Source organism: Lepisma saccharinum, chromosome 17, assembly GCF_977018435.1.
Source record: "Lepisma saccharinum chromosome 17, izLepSacc3.1, whole genome shotgun sequence".
NCBI classification, from domain to species: Eukaryota; Metazoa; Arthropoda; class Insecta; order Zygentoma; family Lepismatidae; genus Lepisma; species Lepisma saccharinum.
The window spans coordinates 12,963,076-12,983,425 of NC_139245.1; the positions used below are offsets into that span (position 1 = coordinate 12,963,076).

The window sequence follows — 20,350 nt, forward strand, 5'->3', positions numbered from 1 at the left end:
AAAAATAATGTGATCAATTTCTTTTTATCTGAAATAAAAATAAAACAGACTGCTTCTTTTCACAGTTAAGTTGCTATATTACAACAATGTAACATTGACAACATCCATTATATAAGGGATTATTTTTGTTTAAAAAATTGCTAACCATTGTTATAACTGTATCTTTAGTCAAAATGAAAATAAATGTCTGAGAGCATGTGTTCTCCTGAAACGTCACAACGAAAAACTGTTTTCTTATGCTTGTAATAACCGTAAACTACAGGAAAATAATTCTACAATGCAAGCAATTTGTACATACAAGAAAAACTATTATCAGAGTAAATTGTAATATTCGTGTTTTGTTTGTCAAAGTATAAAACTCAAAATTTCCACATTACTTTTCTCATCAACATAATACCAGTTCCAAATTGCCATTATTAATACATTTCACACAAAATATTATGAAAATATGCAATCCTGTAAATTAAACTATATTAAACAAATCTTATATATAAACATGAAATCTATTCACTGTGTGAGCTTATCCCACTAAATGATTGTTTCCAGTGCAGGCATTCAGTCTTACCTTTTTGTAGATGACTGTTGTCCAAGCAATTTGAATCTCCATAGACAACCACTCTGCCACTCTTATCACCTGCTTTGCTCTGGTAGAGGCCAAGGACAGGGACATTCTGCTTGGTTTCTGTCTCTTTCTCCAACACTTCTTGCCCTAAAAAAAAAAAACACAGTCATTATGCCTAACTTACATTATATACTAGCATGGGACAGATTAGAACTATCAGAATTGGCTGATATCTAATAAAATTACCAATCTGATATACCAATAAAAATTCTGGAATTTAATGTAAAATGTACATCACTTTGTTATTATTTTTATGTTTATAAATATATAATTCACATGCCCTAGTATTATAAAGTAAATGTCTAGATATGCAGTTCTTTTTAAATAAGCATTCTGTTCTGCATGGAGCATTTTCAATTTCACATTTGACTGCCTGATTACTAGTAACATTGGCAAATTGTAAATGTTATATGTACTAGGAATCAGATCGGTGTATCTTAATTAATTAACTAACTAACTAAAAAAACTCAGTAAAGTGACTCTACATTACCGTTAAAGAGAAGAACACTGCCTTTTTTGGAGTTTTGGTTCCCACACAATTATACATAACAACATATTTATGGCTTAGTGATATACATACTTATGCACATACTCATGCTCATGTATATGAATATAAAAGCACCTGCTTAATTTATGAGAATGTACTATCTTTATTTATATTGGAGTGCGAGTGCATACTCACAACTGGAGCAGGTAACATGTGAGAATGTGCACATTTTTTTTTATTAATGGGGCATATTGTATCTACCAACTTCAAATGGCTACGGAAATACGGTGAATGCTTGTAGTAATGCCATATGGTTTGAAATAAAAATATACACATAGGCATTTAATACAGTGTATATAATATGGACAATACAGACATCAGTGCACCCTGAAAATAACATCCTCTAAATGTCCTCCTTCTGATTGGATGCATTGTTCGAGGCTTGCATAACAACAATCTCAACATGTCCTGTGGAACAGCGCATATTTCACGGCGACTGACAGGTCAACACATTAGCCAGCTCTCCACTGTTTAACCTTTTAACATAAAAGCCCAAGTATACTCGGGTTTTTGATTTCCATGAAAATATAATATCCCGAGTATATTTGGGGTAACTTCTTTTTATCCGTACACATTTTAAAAGGACGATTATACTTGTTTTTCTATGTTTCTGCATGTTTCCGCTAGATAGTGCTGTTGAAGTTGTTGTTTACTTGTCTTTTCAGTAGATGTCACTAATAGTTCTGTTGAAGTTGTTGTTTTCTTGTCTTTCCGGCAGATGTCACTAATCTTCTTTTGACGTTTATTTTCGTCTTCGGCGTAGGTGTGAGAAAGTCAGTTCGGGTGCCTTTGTTTTCTTCCCTGTTTCTTGGCGGTATTCTTCTTCTTTTGTGAAAATGGAGAGTGACGAAGAGCTTGATATTGAGTTTAGTGGTTCATATAGCTCCGAAGAAAGTTCAAAAGAAAGTGACGTGTCAAATTCATCGGAAACTGACTTTGCAAGTGCCAGACAGTGGTGTGAAATTGATACTTCTGGACAACTCCCAACTGCCCGACCACGCTTTACTTTCACAAGTAAACCCGAAGTGAATTTCGAGCCACATATTGAGGATGTTAAGCACCACTTTTGTCAGTTTATTGATGATCATTTTGTAGGAATTTTGGTGACTGAAACTAACAGATATGCAAAGCAGGCACTGGCATGAGAATGGAAAGACACAACAATGGACGAAATTTATATTTTCATTTCACTCATACTGTTACAGAGTATTGTAAAGAAACCTACCTATCAAATGTACTGGACTAAGAATCCAATTTTAGCTACACTAATTTTTCGACAAATTTTGCCGTTTCATAGATTTGTGAATTTGAAGAGAAATCTGCATTTCTCTGATAATAGTACATATGACGCTAAGAGTCATCCTCAACCAAAACTGAATAAAATATGGCCAATTTTGGATCACTTATCTACCAAATTTAAATCTGCTTGTACTCCAGAACGAGATGTGACAATTGATGAAAGTCTGATGTTATACAAAGAACGGTTCGGATGGGTCCAATATATACCTATGAAACGAGCCAGATTTGGCATCAAGTCATTCATGCTGTGTGAATCGGCAACTGGATATGTCTGGTCCCTAATAATATACACAGGCGCTGGCACTAAATTTCACGAGGACTATAAAGATTTACCATGTCATCACAAGTTGTCATAAATGGCTTCGTCTACGCGGCTGGTTCAGGGATACGTGCCTCCAGGTTACGTTGCCGAATAATAGGATAGGTGAACCTAACCTACTCACCCACTTTGGGCTTGATTGAACCTACGAAACTACCTGGCTATGCAACCTGGACGCACCTATCCCCGTGCAGCTCTACGCTGTCCTCCAGTGACCATTAACATGGAGGATGTCCCCAGTAGACCAGCATCCATTCCGAGGAATGATTGCTGGTTTATCATAAGGACTTTCAGCCTATTTATTCCGGAGCGAGTAGCACGCTTCCCGGGCTTGCCCGCCCAAATATGAATTAACAAATTAAGATGTTGGAAAGACACATTTAATATTCTGGGAATTAAGACATTTACTTATATACAAGCACTGCACAAACTTATAAGATTGTTTTTACACATGGGACCAACAAAATGGGTAACAAAAGCATTGTACTTACATCTTCTGCTTCCACCTCATCACACATGGGCCTTGAAACAAACACTTTTCACTCCAACTATAAATGGGGGGTTTCTGTGGATTTGCACTAAAAATATAGCGGTATCTTAAGACACATGGGTATTGGCTTGCACATGAACTGTTTCAGGGAGCTATATCACAAAGGATGGGCAGAATAATCGTGGATGTCTTTGGATACAAAGCATCATGGTTTCCTGACGGCTCATTGTCCTCACCATGTGGTATTGAAAATTTCCGAATATTCATGGATATTGGTTCCATGCACTTTAAGGCACTTTAAGTGCTGTAATTCGTCCATATTATACACTACAGGGCTATTTCCAATCACTTAGTAGATATTTCACATGTTGGAACACAATGGCTACTCCATTGTCCTCTCTCCACTGGCCTACTCTGGCCCAAAACTTGGAGCGATGTTAACCGTACCAACTATCAACACAGAGCGAAATCAAGATGGCTTCCTCACATGTTAAAAGCTATCTCAGTCCTATTGTCTGGTAGCCACGCCCATGAGGCCATCTGATTGGTCCACAGCACCTTGGGTTACTTGCCTTTATCTAGTACCTAAAGAAATCCACTAGATGGCAGTCTAGTCGGGGCTAGTTCCACTGGCACTCACCAGATGGCTCTGGTGCTGTGAGACCGATTGTCTTTTGTCAAAAACATCACTTTTTTGATGTTTTTGTGGTTTATTTGTACTAATAATTGTGACTTGGAGTTATTTTCAGGGAAAGCAAGTTAATTTGTGCTTGCACAAATGTTATCCTGAAAATATCTGTATTAATAAAAAATTTGCATGAAAAGCAACATGTGCTCTCTGAATTTTGTTTCTCCACAAAAGGTTGTCTTTTTGATAACCAATGAATTTTGGTCTGGGGCTTATTAATTACTCAATATTTCGATGTTATATCATACTTTTACTAATTAGGCCTAATTTCTGTTAATCTTAACATATCTGGGAATGTCTATTCCTATTAATTCTACCTGAATTGAATTGGCCTTGTACTTTGGTTGGAGTGGAGTGCTGCCTGTATGTATTGGGGATGTATACCCAACCTTAGGTTGGTTATACAGCTTGCCGACACTTTGATATCTAATAGAACAGATGTGTATGGCACTGTGCGTCCCACAAGAAAGGATATGCCTCCATCGTTTCAAAGGATAAAACTGAAGAAAGGAGAGACTGTAGCTTTCCAACGAGGTAAACTTCTTGCACTGAAGTGGAAAGACAAAAGAGATGTCTCAATGTTATCCACTTTCCACAGTGCAGAAATGGAAACACGCAGACAAAGGAACAAAGATGTTGTGAAGCCTGTGGTCGTGTTTGCATATAATGATACAATGGGAGGTGATGATAGGGTAGATCAATACATTGCAAACACTCCATTTCCACGAAAGCGAGGTAAGAAATATTATAAGAAAATATTTTTCAACCTCTTAGAACTAGCTGTGTGGAATGCCTTCGTACTCTACAGAAAGCCTGGAGGATGGAAGAGTGCCCTTGACTTTCGTGTCGCTGTCATTGAGAAAGTGGTTGCTCATCAACAAAAAGAAGAATTTTCGCCGAAAGCAGCTGGTCGCCCCTCAGCAACTGCAACACCAATGTGATTTGTTGGTCCCCATTTTCCTTCAGTGATTCCTCCAACTGAGAAGAAGCAAAATCCTACAAGAATGTGCAGCAGTGTGCGTGATGCTAGAGGGAAGAAGGCTAGAAGAGAATCCAGATACATGTGTGAGGAATGCAGTGTAGCTTTGTGCATTGATCCATGTTTCAGGGCTCACCACACAGCCAGTAACATATAAACAATGTATTTCACGTTTAGTGGGTACACTTATACATGTTTTAGGACTAATGACAAAGTCTTTATAATATAAACAATTGTTTTCAATTATTTTCTTGTAGTTTACGGTTATTACAAGCATAAGAAAACAGTTTTTCTTTGTGACGTTTCAGGAGAACACACGCTCCTTTCATCAGACATTTATTTTCATTTTGACTAAAGATACAGTTATAACAATGGTTAGTAATTTTTAAACAAAAAGAATCCGTTATATAATGAATGTTGTCAATGTTACATTGTTGTAATATAGCAACTTAACTGTGAAAAAAGCAGTCTGTTGTATTTTTATTTGAGACTTTTTAAATTATGAATCCAAAATATCATCAGGCAATTCAAATTCATCATTGTTTTCACAAAGTCTTTTGATGTTTTCTGTTACATTAAATTTCAAAGATGGTGGCTTACTCCATTTGTGAAAAAGAAAACTCCATACTGGATCTACGTTACCATTTTCATTATTTAATTTATTCCAGTGTTCTTCTGCAATGAACGAAGCTTCCCAGACATTCAACTCTGTGTTTCCCGTTAATCTTTTTAAAACCCTTCTCTTTTTAATCAAATGTTTCTCTTCGATGATATGAGTTGACAAACCTGTTCTTGGGTTTAGATTTATAATGTCCAAATCATGTTCGTGCCATCTTATTGCCATTTTCCTTGCTGTTTGTCCCACATAATCCTTTGAACATGAACAACTTATATTATATATTCCTGTGGTTTCCGCATCTGGTAGAAATTTAATGTAACAGAAAACATCAAAAGACTTTGTGAAAACAATGATGAATTTGAATTGCCTGATGATATTTTGGATTCATAATTTAAAAAGTCTCAAATAAAAATACAACAGACTGCTTTTTTCACAGTTAAGTTGCTATATTACAACAATGTAACATTGACAACATTCATTATATAACGGATTCTTTTTGTTTAAAAATTACTAACCATTGTTATAACTGTATCTTTAGTCAAAATGAAAATAAATGTCTGATGAAAGGAGCGTGTGTTCTCCTGAAACGTCACAAAGAAAAACTGTTTTCTTATGCTTGTAATAACCGTAAACTACAAGAAAATAATTCTATAATGCAAGCAATGCGTACATACAAGAAAAACTAATTGTTTTCAAGTTCACTAATTAGTGTTTCAGTGCTATTTTGTGTTTATTTTGATTATTAAAATAACTTATCTTGATTTTTTAACAAGTTCTATTGGTAATATTTTACTCATTGATAGCACGAGTATACTCGGGATTTTATTTTAGGGGCTTTTCAGATGCATGTATCTCATTGTTGAGTTGTCAACAATCAACATTATTATAACCATTTATAATGTTCTTAACTGATTATTTCAACCAAGTAATAAAAAAATTACATTAAAATCGAAACAATTTTTTTAAAAAAATCTGTATGTTAAGAGGTTAACCCACCTCAGAATGCTCTGTCTCTGGAACAGGTGTTTGGTGATCTTCATTGTTCTGCCACAATGCGCGTGGCATGTTTGGATGAAGGCTTCCACAGCCGCAATCCGCATCTGCATGGGTCAATTCTTGGTATACTTATTGCCTGACTCCCAACTCTCCACCAATGTAGGTATGCTACACATGCACACGTGCATTATGGCAGGGTTGCCAACTCAAATTGCTTTTTTTTTTTTTAACTTTGCCTTTTGTGCCACTTTTGGCTAATTTGCGAAGATTGGGATGAGTGATGAAATTGATGGACACTCACAAACATCAATGCCCAGGCCAGAATTTGAGCCCGGGACAGCGTCGTCAACTCAAATTGGTAGATACAATATGTGCCACACTGTATGACCCAATATAGTGCATTGAACACAGGAGAAGTTGAATGATGCTCTGTGGATAGCTTACCTTGATCTTTAAGAGTCTGCGATATTATCAGACCCCCTTCTGGAAACTGAGAAATGCTTGTTCCCGAGGCATAGTACATCTCGTGATCACCCAAGGAGAAATCCCCCTCGAACACTTGGTCTCCCAGTGCTATGCCCCAAGGAGACAGGAGCTCGTTTAATGCAGGAATGTTTGCACCTCCAGTGTCTGGCATCCACCATTGCCTGGAAAATGCAAGTATTTAGTAATGGGAACCCTGATTGTTTAAAAATGCAATAACACACCCTATAACGGTATGATAAATAAAGTAACAAAATAATGCTAATTTGAAATAATATGCTAAAATGAAACGCACACATTTTGACAAAAATTATTAGAAATTTGTGTTCTTTAATACCAAATGTAGAAAATTCAAAACTGTGATGTAATAGAAAAGATATTTAAATATGTAGTGCCATAGACAAATGGTTAGCGCTCTTATCTTTGGCGGTCCCAGGTTCAATTCCTGGCGTGAGCCTCCAAATTTTTGTCATTGACCCAGCACTGTAAGGACAATTGGAGAGCTACTTTCTGGTCCTTAAGAGGTCTGTTACATCATAGAGTTTAGTTTAGGTCTGCTGTCATAGATTTTCTAGTTGAAGGTGACACTACAATTAAATTATGTGGGTCTTGAAAATTAACATACTCCTGCAAAGAAGAAGAACGGAAATAGGAAATTAGTTTAATCTTGGTATACCAAACATGCTAGTATCATGAATATAGGATTACCTTGTGTTCTCATCATAAAATTTAACCTTCTTCATCACAGAGACATTGTACCAATCAGCAAACACTATAAGTGACAACCCATTGTCCACGTCTCTCTTCAGCTTAGATCTTTCTTCCGGGAAGTATTCCTCTTCTGCATCAACCAACATCAGGGTTCCATATTGTGAAGCGTCAAAGCATGTAAACGGAGATCCCAGTACTTCAATGTAGTAGCCACTGTTGCGAAGGTGCTGGTACATATCCTATAATAAGATTAAATAACAGCCATTGAAACTATACACAAGTAATATGCCATGCAATTCAACATACAGGGTAGGCCTAACTGGAACAAGCAACTGTGATATAATTTGCAATATTATTGTATTGGAATTAATTGTTTAATTAATATTGGTGTTTCATATTTTAGAGGTGTTGAAGGCTGAAGGACTTTGTATGGCAGAATTTTTTCTTGACATAGGGTCTATGTACACAAAATATACTACCACTGATTAGCTTTTTTTTATGTGCACCTTGTACATTAAAAATAAGCATATGTTGCATAAATTAAGACATTGCAACTATAATTAATACTCCCTCTGTCCCATAATTATTGTCCGGTACACCTTTGTTTGTTGTCCCATAATAATTGTCCGATATTCAAACTGTGACATTGGTGTATACAGAAGAAGAAAATGAAACACGGGAATGAGTCATACAACTTTATTACTCAAGGATCAGTACAAATTGGCCGATCAAGTATCCAAAAGAACCTAAATAAAAAGTAATCAATCCAGGATCAATACAAAGTGACCAAGAAGTTCGACAAAATAAAACATCACGACGAAAGAGATTGTTGGTCCAGGAAGGTTGTCATCCCATCAACGAGCTAGATCTAGTGCTGCAGTGCTGCTGTAGCCTCGTCGTAAATGTTTCGAGGACACTCCAAGCGAGATGGCAGGACGTTTCTGCGGTTCAAGTGTGCTTTTTGCATATGGGGAATCCTGTAGTTGTTCCCACCTTTGGAGGCGCATAATTTCAATGAGACAGGACTGCAAAGTGAAAAAGATGTTGTTGAGCTTGTTGCGTGTCAGATCAGAGAAAGATGTTTCAACGGCGGCGATCAACTCATCAATAGTTTGTGGAGCTGCCTGATGCTGCAGAGACTGAATTGCCCGGAAGTACCCCAGATCTAAAACATTCATGTAACTGTTTGGCGGTTGCCATAGGAGATCCAAAGTGATTCCACTGGCCGCTGCAGCATCCATCCAGGTGTGGTCATTGGGAACGATATGCGGCCGCGCATTGTTCTGCTGAACGGACACCTGGATTCTCCCTGCATGCAGTCCACGAGGCCATTGTGCATCTATGGCTGGGATTAACTTGTTGATGAGCATGTCCTGGTGAACATCTTTGGTAACAGTTAATGGTTTGGCGACCATTGTACCAGCAGGATGATTCCTACTGTTGCTCTTGGCAGGTTCCTTGCTAACGAACGGCCAAATGCCTAACTTACCATTAAACCACTGCTTGCGACTAGGATCCAACGAGACCGGGCGACGGCAGCCAGAAACATGATCTTGGGAATAAACGATTTGCTTTTACATGCTCACTGTGGGTCTGGTTCGTTGGGCAGCAAGTACAATTTCTGGCCGTCCTTCATCAGGTAGAACGATTTTTCATCCACATGAACTGTCTCCATCATCATGTTGAACTTCGGATTTCCGCTTTCAGGACAAGCGACTGTGGTAGGATCCAGCATTGACAAGGCAAATTTTAGACGTTCGGTCTTGTTGCTATCAGTCAATAATGGCTTCAGCGCATTCGTATGCACTCTGATCTCTCCTGCCTTCACACGCATGTGTAGGGTACTCTTAGCAATATTTAGCGCCACTGCCATTGAATGAATATTCTGCCGCTTTCGCAGCGGTAGGTGCTGTAGTCGTTGTAGGGCGAGATCCTTCTTCCTTGGTCCGACTTTGCTTTTCATCCGAGATGCAACCGCAGCACAAATGGCCCCATTTTTCAACGATTGCCGCCCCTGTTGCCAAATGTGATGTACTGTTCTCATACTTACATGAAATTTCTCAGCCGCACTTGTCGTGGCACCTTTCTTCACTACGCCAGCCATACTGTTTTCGAAGAGAAACTCGTACACTGGCTGTCGTTCACTGTCCGTGAGGTTCTTGCTACACGTGTCGCTTCCTATCATGGGTTGTGTGTTCATGGCTGTTCTTCTCACACTTACTCACTGAAGGAGTGCTCTACTAACGATTTGCAGCATGCCTTGCTAGACCGGTTGCCATACAGTGCCACACCGGTGTGTTGCAACACAACACCTCCTTTTGGTAATCGTCTGGGCGGTATTTCTTGCTCGTTGCGATAAGGTCACGTTGTTCCTCTTCACAATCTTGAAGACTGATCTACTGTGCCTCTCCTCATCCGTGTGCTTTCCATCTGCCTCTTCGTCTGTAATTCCTGTACTACCATTTTGGCATACCGGACTATAATTATGGGACAGAGGGAGTAATAATAATTGATCTGCCTCATACCTAATATTCATGTAATTTTTTTAAAACATTTTTTTTTCTTATGACATGCAAGGTGGGAGCCGCGGTAGCTCAGTCGTTAAGGCATCTGACTACCATGCGAGACACTCAGGTTCGTTACCCGGCAGGGTAGAACCAGGATTTTTTCCACCTGTTCAAGCAGTTCCAGCACCCACCCAGCATCGTATAAAGTGGGTACCTGGAGGAAACTCCAATGGGTAAGGCAGCCAGGGGCATGGTGCTGATCACATCACACCAACCTTCAACCGTGATCAAGAAAGTAAGGGGACCTTACTCCACGCCCCTATACGCTTTCATGGCATGGTGCAATGCACAGGGTAACACTTTACCTTACTTACTTTACATGCAAGGTGTTCAAATTACATTAGTATGAACACACAACACTGTCACAAAAAGTATTTGGATATACACCTTTCAATTAAGTATGTTTTGCCAAACAGAAATCCACTATTTTTCCATAATTTCACAAACACCCAAATAATTTCAACTGAAAAACTGCAATAAATGATAGTGAAACCCTGACTTTATGTTGTCCGCATTTTTTAGGTTCAACTTAAACATGTTACAATAATAATTTGTAATATTTTAGTAGCCATACACTATAAAAAGCATGTAATCTAGGTTTCTCTGTAACATCTGCAAGGTTTAAGAAATGTAAATGTAGTCAAGCAATTTATATTCATAGCACAAACATGGTTAAAACTGAACCTTTACATAAAATAATAATAAAAAATCCACGATAATAATAAAGGAATTTGACCTTAAAACAGAAGTGACATCTGATGTACTAGCTGGACATAAAATGCATCAACTATGGCCAAAATTTACGTAATAATTACAAATAATTAGAGGCACATATTTTTGGTAAATAAAATAGCAAAATTTAGATACATAAACAGATCAAAAGCGGTATATGAAATGACATTTTGGTTGTAAAATTGACTATAATCCTAAATTTGATTTAAAAAACTGCACTTACAAAATAACATTTCCCTTCTAATAGCACATTTATGTAATTACCAGAGCATTAAGTTTATTCCTGTATAAAGGGGTCCATTTTAGCTTCTCAAATTTTTACAGCAGAATTAATCTATTTTCTGTGAATTGCATAACTCACAGGATAATTCAAACTTCAGAAAGTGTCACGTCGGTAAATAAACTATACATTTCATGTTTAAGAGTCTATTTCACATTTTGAAGTTCATTTCGTGACAAAACAGGGTAGGAAAATGCACCTCACACCTTTCAGAAACATGAAACATTAACATTATTTAACGTTAATTAACATTTAATGTGTTTCGTCAAAAACTAAATATGCATGCCTCTACAAATAATGCACTGTTGATATATTATGGTCCAAAATAAACATCCATTTGCGAATGGAGGCAGTAAGTTATAGAAACCGATAGGAAATTACAATATTTCTTTCCACAAGTAACATAAAATAAAAGTTCCACACCATGGCCAATAAATAAATAAAATAAAATGGAGAAGTTCAAAATTTGAGAGATAATTATAAGATTCTGTTGAACTGGATCCAGGAAGATCAAATGTGTTATGTACAAAATTGTAAAATACAGAAACACAAAACTGGAGGTTCTATTATACGTTATTTACCTTAAAATTTGTGTGAATATGGTCTCCATTCCAGTCTAATGGGTCATTCTTCATTCTAAGATTATCCCTGGGAAAATAACCTGGTGGGTATCGCAAATTGTGATACTGATCCCAGAGTATTCTTTTGCTGCAGATCAAGAAAGTAGGGCTATATTACACAAAAATGATTACAAATATCTGCATATTTGTGGTGATTAAATATTCAAAATATTCAGTGTAAAAACTGAGCATATTTTTTGGTGTCAAAAGCAGTATACGAGGGGCGATCAGGTTGCTCTGACCCTAACATAGAAAGAGCGGCAATAGGGTTTCAATTTTTTTTTTTTCAACATACTTTACTGCAACTCCAATGCACTTTTCCCATCGGTGCTCCAACGCCTGGATACCTTGCAAAAAAACATTCTTCCAACTGGTCTCCAACCATGAGCCCTTATCACCTCAGAATCATCAAAAAAATTTTGCCCACGAATGCCATTCTTCAAATGTTTGAACAAATGGAAATCACTGGGGGCCAAATCTGGGGAATAGGGTGGGTGGGGCAACAATTCGAACGATGCATCTGCAATAGCGGCCCTCGCAATGCGTGAGGTGTGGACAGGTGCATTGTCCTGGTGAAGGAGCACACCGCGAGTCAACATCCCACGCCTCTTTTTCTTGATGGAATCACGTAATTTCTTGATTAGATCACTGTAGTATGTGCCAGTGATGGTTTGGGCCTCTTTGTAGATAGTCCACAAGAAGGACACCCTTGCAGTCCTAGAAAATTGAGGCCATCACCTTCTTGGCTGACGTTTGCACCTTGAACTTCTTCGTTGGTGGAGAATGTGGGTGTTTCCACTCCATGTTTTGTGATTTTGTTTCTGGGTTGAAGTGATGGACCCATGTTTCAACCATAGTTACAAATCGGGCAAGGAAATCGTCTATATCAGCACAAAACTTGTCAAGAAGTTCTTGACTGATGAGCACTCGGGAATGCTTCTGATCTGGGGTGAGGTTTCGAGGACCCATCTTGCAGCAATTTTTTTCATTTGCAATTCCTGGGTAATTATGTTTTGGACAGTGCCACATGACAGGCCATACATCTCAGCAACATGACGGATAGTGACTCGACGATCCTTCAGCACGATAACGTGGACTCTGTTAATGTTTTCAGTCGTCATGACATTTTTTGGTGCTCCACCTGCATGTTCATCCTCACACGATTCTCTTCCACAATGAAACTCACGACACCATCTCTTCACCATACTGTATGAAGGAGCAGTGTCCCCTAGTGTATCCACCAAGTCCTCATGAATTTTGGATACCGTCCACTTCTTCACAAAATATTTGATCACAGCTCTCACCTCAGTTTTCTCCATTCTGGCACATTGACACAACTTCACTCAGTTATACCCCTGTAAAAAGAAAACTGTACGCTACTCAGACTTGCAATTCAGAAAAGCGTATAAAGGATCACTAAACAATAACAAAATAAAAAATCAATCATAACGTCATTCCTTCTATGTTAGGGTCGGAGCAACCTGATCGTCCCTCGTATGAAACAAAATTTTGGTGATAACGAGGGTTGTTTGGAAAGTAGTACACATTTTCAAATTAAAAAGTAGCCAATAAACATTTCTCAAACAAACTTTCTATTTTACTTTCACACACATTAGGCTACTTTTCTGCACAGTCACACTTGATAATTAGGCCATTGTCGTAGCATGTGACAAGCTTTTGGATGCCCTCATCTTAAACTTATGCCGCCAGTCTATTCAGAAATATAATGACTGCTTCCTTCAGTGAGGAACTCATCTCTCGCAAACTTTTCTGTACCCAAGATGGACAATAACAATTTCATGGATCATTGTTCGAGACACATGTGAAAATTTTTCAGGGATTTTGTCAAGTGTGTAACAGATATTGTCTGATGAATTCATCAACATGATAAATTAAATCTTCAGAAACGACAGTTGGGCACTCAGTTCTCCCTGCCTACATTAAAGTTTTGACATCACCATTCATCCATCATGTCACCATAAACTTCTGTAATTTGAAAATCAATTTCACATAGCTGCAAAAGCAAATCAGATCTCACTTCACACATGGCAGACTTGTCAATTCATTTGTCACTTACAAAAAGAAAAAAAAACCTCCGAACGTGATGCAACTCTAAACAAGCGACTGTGACTAGCTGAGCTTACATTGGCTGGACTTATTTCCTTGTGCATATGGGTACTACTTTCCGGATGCACCTCGTACAATGGTAAATAAAGTTTCTTAAATTTGATTTAAAAATCTGTATGTAATTACACAAAAACAAATGCCCACACTAATATCAGATCCATATCCTTCACCTATGTTAGGTACAAGAAAGTACAAGTCTTAAAACTATCATTTTAATGAGGACAATAAGTCCAAAATAATTATTTCCTCTGGTATATTCTAATGCAATTTAGAAGGCAGTACAAGATAGAAAATGTATTGCATGCTGAGGTAACTGGCCAACCTGCTCTTTATCTACTTCTAATCAACATTTAACATCTATCCTTGCCATTATAATTATCTTTATCTATTTCTAATCAACATCTATCCTTGCCATTATAATTAAACATTAATATTAAATAACTACTGCGATCCGCGCGTGCGAGACAGAGACCAAAGACTGACAATAGATTCGGGAGTTGAATGGCTTCGTCTACGCGGCTGGTCCAGGGATACGTGCCTCCAGGTTACGTTGCCGAATAATAGGAAGGATGAACCTAACCTACTCACCCACTTTGGGCCTGATCGAACCTACTAAACTACCTGGCTATGCAACCTGGACACACCTATCCTCGTGCAGCTCTACGCTGTCCTCCAGTGACCATTAACATGGAGGATGTCCCCAGTAGACCAGCATCCATTCCGAGGAATGATTGCTGGTTTATCATAGGGACTTTCAACCTGTTTATTCCGGAGCGAGAGGTACGCTTCCCGGACTTACCCGCCCAAATATGAATTGACAAATCAAGATGTTGGAAAGACACATTTAATATTCAGGGACTTAAGACATTTAACTATATACAAGCACTGCACAAACTTATAGCTTTGTTTTTACAATTAGAACCAACAAATGGGTAACGAAAGTATTGTACTTACATCTTCTGCTTCCACCTCATCACACATGGGCCTTAAAACAAACACTTTTCACTCCAACTATAAATGGGGGAATTTCTGTGGGTATGCACTAAAAATATAGCAGTATCTTAAGACATATGGGTATTGGCTTGCACATGGACTGTTTCAGAGAGCTATATCACCAAGGATGGGCCGAATAATCCTGGATGTCTTTGGATACAAAGACATCATGGTTTCCTGAAGACTCATTGTCCTCACCATGTGGTATTGAAAATTTCCGAATTTTCATGGATATTGGTTCCATGCACTTCAATTCACTGTAAATCCTGCAATTTGTCCATATTATACAATACTGGACTATTTCCACTCACTTAGTAGCTATTTCACATGTTTTAAACACAATGGCTACTCCATTGTCCTTTCTCCACTGGCCTACTCTGGCCCAAAACTTGGAGCGATGTGAACTGAATCAGCTCTTTGCAAAAAGTGAAATCAAGATGGCTTCCTCTCATGTTAGAAGCTATCTCAGTTGTATTGTCTGGTAGCCACGCCCATGAGGCCATCTGATTGGTTCACAGCACCTGGGGTTACTTGCTTTCATCAAGTACCTTGAGAAGCCCAATAGATGGCAGTCCAGTCAGGGCTAGTTCCACTGACTCTCACCAGATGGCTCTGGTGCTGTGAGACCGATTGTCTTTTGTCCAAAAACATCGATTTTTTGATGTTTTTGTGGTTTGTTTGCACATATAATTGTGGTTTGGAGTTATTTTCAGGGAAAGCAAGTTAATTTGTGCTTGCACAAATGTTATCCTGAAAATATCTGTATTAATAAAAAATTTGCATGAAAAGCATATGTGCTCTCTGAATTCTGTTTGTCCAAAAAAAGGATGTCTTTTTGATAACCAATGAATTTTGGTCTGGGGCTTATTATTTACTTAATATTTTGATGTTTTATCATACTTTTACTAATTAGGCCTAATTTCTGTTAATCTTAACATATCTGGGAATGTATATTCCTATTAATTTTACCTGAATTGAATTGGCCTTGTACTTTGGTTGGAGTGGAGTACTGCCTGTATGTATTGGGGATGTATACCCAACCTTTGGTTGGTTATACATATCCCGGGCCCTCGGGAAAAGAAAAAGGATACGTGAAGCGGATCATTTTTCTTTACCCTTTACTACACTATACCCAAATACATACACAAAATATTTATATACACACTGAGTTGTTATGACCACGCTGGTCCGAAAAGAACATATACTTGAAAGAAAAATAAATTTGCACTTATTCTTGCCGGTCACTTGGATATATGTTTGAGGTATTGTTCTGTCCGATATATCGAACGATTTCCTAGACGGTATATACATGGTTAATATAACACACACTTAAAAGTTTTCTATAAATGATTTTCGTTATTCATGTTATAATGTCTGCTTTTTGTAGCACTGAATGCAGTTTTCGTACTCGATCTGAGCTGCATAGTAGTTTTTAGATATGTATCTAATGTTTCTGCCCCTCATTCACTTGAGGGTGCAGTACCTTCAAGAAATGTTCACCATACACCTTTGTATGATGTCCACGTTTGGTCACCTCAAAATTGTTCTTCCATATCTCCTTATGTGGAGCACGCTGTCGCCTGGCTTTGCGCAGCATCCGTTGCCAGCAAATGCTTTTGTTCTCGCTTGGCGGAACAATGCTTCAGCCTGGCTACCCATTGGGATTGTGAACAATCTGTGGAATGCACTCCTTGTGTGAAGTCTGTCGGATTGTCATGGTGGTTCGTTTCTGGATGTCAATGTTCGATTACGAACCCCTGACACACTCCCTGCTTCCCCATATTGCTGGAACGCTGAAAAGATTGTCTCTGGTTCCTGGCATAATATGCTTGGGGGTCTGCTGCTGCCAATGACACCATGCACTTTTGTGTGTTTGCTCCGGGGTTTTGTGGTGACACTGAGGGGGAGTTGGAGTGATGTACTCACTGGCCCCACTTCACATGCAGGCTTTGACCTTACCCTTGTTGGTTTTGGGTTGTTCCTCATAAACAACCCTATATGTTTGGGGGTGCTCGCATATTTCTATTACTGCTAACCCTGGTTTGGTCGAACCTAACCCATCGGTAGTGCAAATACCCAATGATTGCTAAACAATATTTTGCTTGATTGGTAGTGAGTGATCTAGCATAGATTTGTACTCATAGGGAAATAAATCTCTATATGATGGTTGGACTCACTTTTGTGTCCAACAAAGAAATGGCCCTGGTATACAATAATGAAATTACCCTTTATACCACAATGAAATTGCCTTGGCATATAATACTGAAATAATACTTTTGTATACAACAGTGAAATAATACTTTTGTATACAACAATGAAATTGACTTTTGCATACAATGATAAAATAATCCCTTACACGATCTTGACATAAATTTTCTACCCTATGTACAAATGGGTGAATGTCGCAGACCAGACAGAACCTCATCCACAAAACCTCTGACCTTTAACATATATTAATACTAATGTTCAAAAAATGTGTAGCTTTTTCTCCTCATCTTGTACCTGTTGTACACTCCTATCCGTGCGTCTTACCCTGGATGCGCTAGAGGGATACCAATACCTCTTATGCGACTAATACTATAGCGCAGGAGCCGTACCGTCGCGTACTTCTCTCCTAGGTCCTACTGATATCGGGTTTAGGAAGAAACGTAGAGCTGACGAGCAGACATCTACAGTTTCCATGGGGAAGTATCACAAGGGTACGAGGGTGGAGCCATTTGTGCGCAGTTACTCGTCTTACCAACAGACAAAGCAAGTCGTAGGGAAACGGCTGCACCCCGTCGGGATTGAGGTTGAGTCCTCTTTGAATTCAGAGGCCCCTTGGCTTGAATCAACTTCTTTGAGGTACTCTAGATGCTAACACCGGATGTAGTAGTCTGAGCTTCTCAATGTAATGACTATACACCTTATAGCTACACCTCCACAACTTCATGTTATTGACATGTTGGTTGGGTAGGCTCTTACCGCTAACACAATGAACGAGATTAAATATGTTATCTGTCACCTGATCACTACAAACTAATGGACCGAAGAAGGTGTGGAACAATTTGTGGGTCTGTCCCTCTAGAGCTTTGCTTTGGAGATGGGATTTAAGAAAAACTAAATCATACACTTTGATCACAGTTCTGTTTTGCTGTGACTCATTTACCTTACTGTTGGCTTTGTTTCGCCTTTCGGCCGTCCGGGATACAGCCATGAACAATTGCTGATCCCATTCGGTTTGTTCACCTGTAGGAATATGGAAGTGTTCCATAACGGGGTTCCTGAGAGAAACATGTAGCCTAAGTTCTGCTGGTGCGTACCCAGTGGTGTCATTGATCGAGTGATTGATTATACTAACCACTGCTGGTAATTTATCTGACCATGTCTTATGGTTTTCATTGCACATGAGCTTTAAGAGTTTTCCCATCTCAAGGTGGGTCCTCTCAACCAGATTGGCGGATGGGAGATATGATGGTATAAACAGAACCTGAATTCCCATATTTTCAAGGGTTTGAGTGAATTGCTTCGCCCTAAACTGGGGACCATTGTCTACTACAATTCTTTGAGGAAGTGAAAAATGTACAAAATAAATATCAATGAGTTTCCTCAATATTAAGGGAGTGGTGGAATTTCTGAGCGGGTACGCCATTATGTATCTTGAACATCCCTCGAGAATAGTGAAAATGTACTTCTCTTGCCGCTTACTGGTTGGGAGTGGACCTACGAGGTCGCAGAACAGAGTTGCTCCTAACTGTTTGACATGATGGGCCTGCAAGACTTGCCGAGGGGGATGAAGGTTCGGTTTCACCTGCTGGCATTGAACACAGTCAGTCACCCAAGCCTTGACTCCTCGCCTCATACCTGGCCAGAAAAAACTACGGAACACCTTATTATGTGTTTTGTCTACTCCTGGGTGCCCATCATCATTGTGATATGCTGTGAGCACCTGTGAAACTAAAGATTCGGGAATGTATATTCTGAACTTATCGACAAAGTGAAAGTCTTTGACCACTAGCAGGTCATTGACCATTTGGTATTGCTTGCTCCAATTTCTGCACCTAGGATTGCTATCCTGTTCCCCCCCCCTGCAGGTAATCTATGATTGCTTTGGACCTGGGATCCCTTTCTTGCTCTCTCTGGAGATCGTCTCCGGACAGATTAGCTATGGGTTGGGGTAACACTTGAATTGGGTTGACACGTCTAACCATCTCTTTCTGTCTTTCCGGGATGCGGGATAGCATATCCGCTAAACAGTTCATACGACCGGCCACATACTCCACATCAAACTTGTAGTTCTGGAGTTTGAGGAACCACCGGGTGAGGCGTACGTTCCATGAATAGGCTGAGTTGAGCCATGAAAGACTCTTGTGGTCGCATAGGATGGTGAAGGTCTGACCTTGCAATAAAAATGAGAACTTCTCTATGCACCATACAATGCTTAGGAGTTCAAGTTCTGTGGAGGTATATCCTAACTCGTAATTCTTCAGAGATCTGCTAACGTATCCCAATGGCCTCTTCTCTCCTTCGCAATACTGGAAGCAGAATCCCCCCACCCCTGATCCTGAGGCGTCAGTCTGGAGGTAAAACTTCTCTGAGAAGTTGGGGTGAAATAGTTTGCAGTCCTCCTGGACTACTGATTTCATCGCTTCGAACGCCTTTTGGGCATTCTCGTCCCACTGCCATTTGGATCCTTTTCGTAGCAGGTCGTAAAGAGGTTGGGTGTATTCATTATAGCTGGGAATGAATTTACGAATCCACCCGAAAGAACCTAATATTTTCTGCAATTGTTTGATATTAGCAGGGGGTTGCAGGTTGGATATGGATTCCACATATTCCGGGCACATGGATATGTGTTTGGAATTGACTATGTGCCCTAAGAACTTAATTTGTTCTCTGGCAAATGAACATTTGGACAATTTAAGGGTCATGTTAGCCTTTTGAAAAATGTCAAGTACCTTACTAATGTGAACTAAATGTTCTTCAAAGGTGGCAGAGAAGATTGTGATGTCATCGACATATGCTAAGGCAAACTCCTCGGTACCACTCAGCAGTTTATTCATTACTTCAATGAACACCTGCATGCTATTGATGTGACCAAAGATTAATCGCTTAAATTGGTACATCTTGCCATTGAAAGTAAAAGCGGTGTACCTCCTAGACTCCTGTTCCAGGCCTATCTGCCAAAAACCAGAAGATATATCTAAGGTTGAAAAGTACTTTTTACCTTGGAATTGTGTGAAAATTTCCTCCATGTTGAGGGGTTTCAATTTTAAAGGCAGGATAAGTTTGTTGATCT

At 39.0% G+C, this 20,350-nt stretch overlaps 1 protein-coding gene across 3 annotated transcripts in view; it reads right to left on the reverse strand.

Moving 5' to 3' along the window:
• Nucleotides 1-20,350, reverse strand: part of S1P (membrane-bound transcription factor site-1 protease) — a 62,334-nt gene that overhangs the window by 7,903 nt on the left and 34,081 nt on the right. For all 3 annotated transcript variants that reach the window (XM_083138936.1, XM_083138937.1, XM_083138938.1), the window contains exons 12-15: nucleotides 11,914-12,040; nucleotides 7,751-7,992; nucleotides 7,004-7,206; nucleotides 566-709 (exon numbers count right to left, since the gene is read on the reverse strand). In XM_083138936.1, the coding sequence (XP_082995062.1) occupies nucleotides 566-709; nucleotides 7,004-7,206; nucleotides 7,751-7,992; nucleotides 11,914-12,040 (716 nt within the window). The remainder of the gene's footprint in view (nucleotides 1-565; nucleotides 710-7,003; nucleotides 7,207-7,750; nucleotides 7,993-11,913; nucleotides 12,041-20,350) is intronic.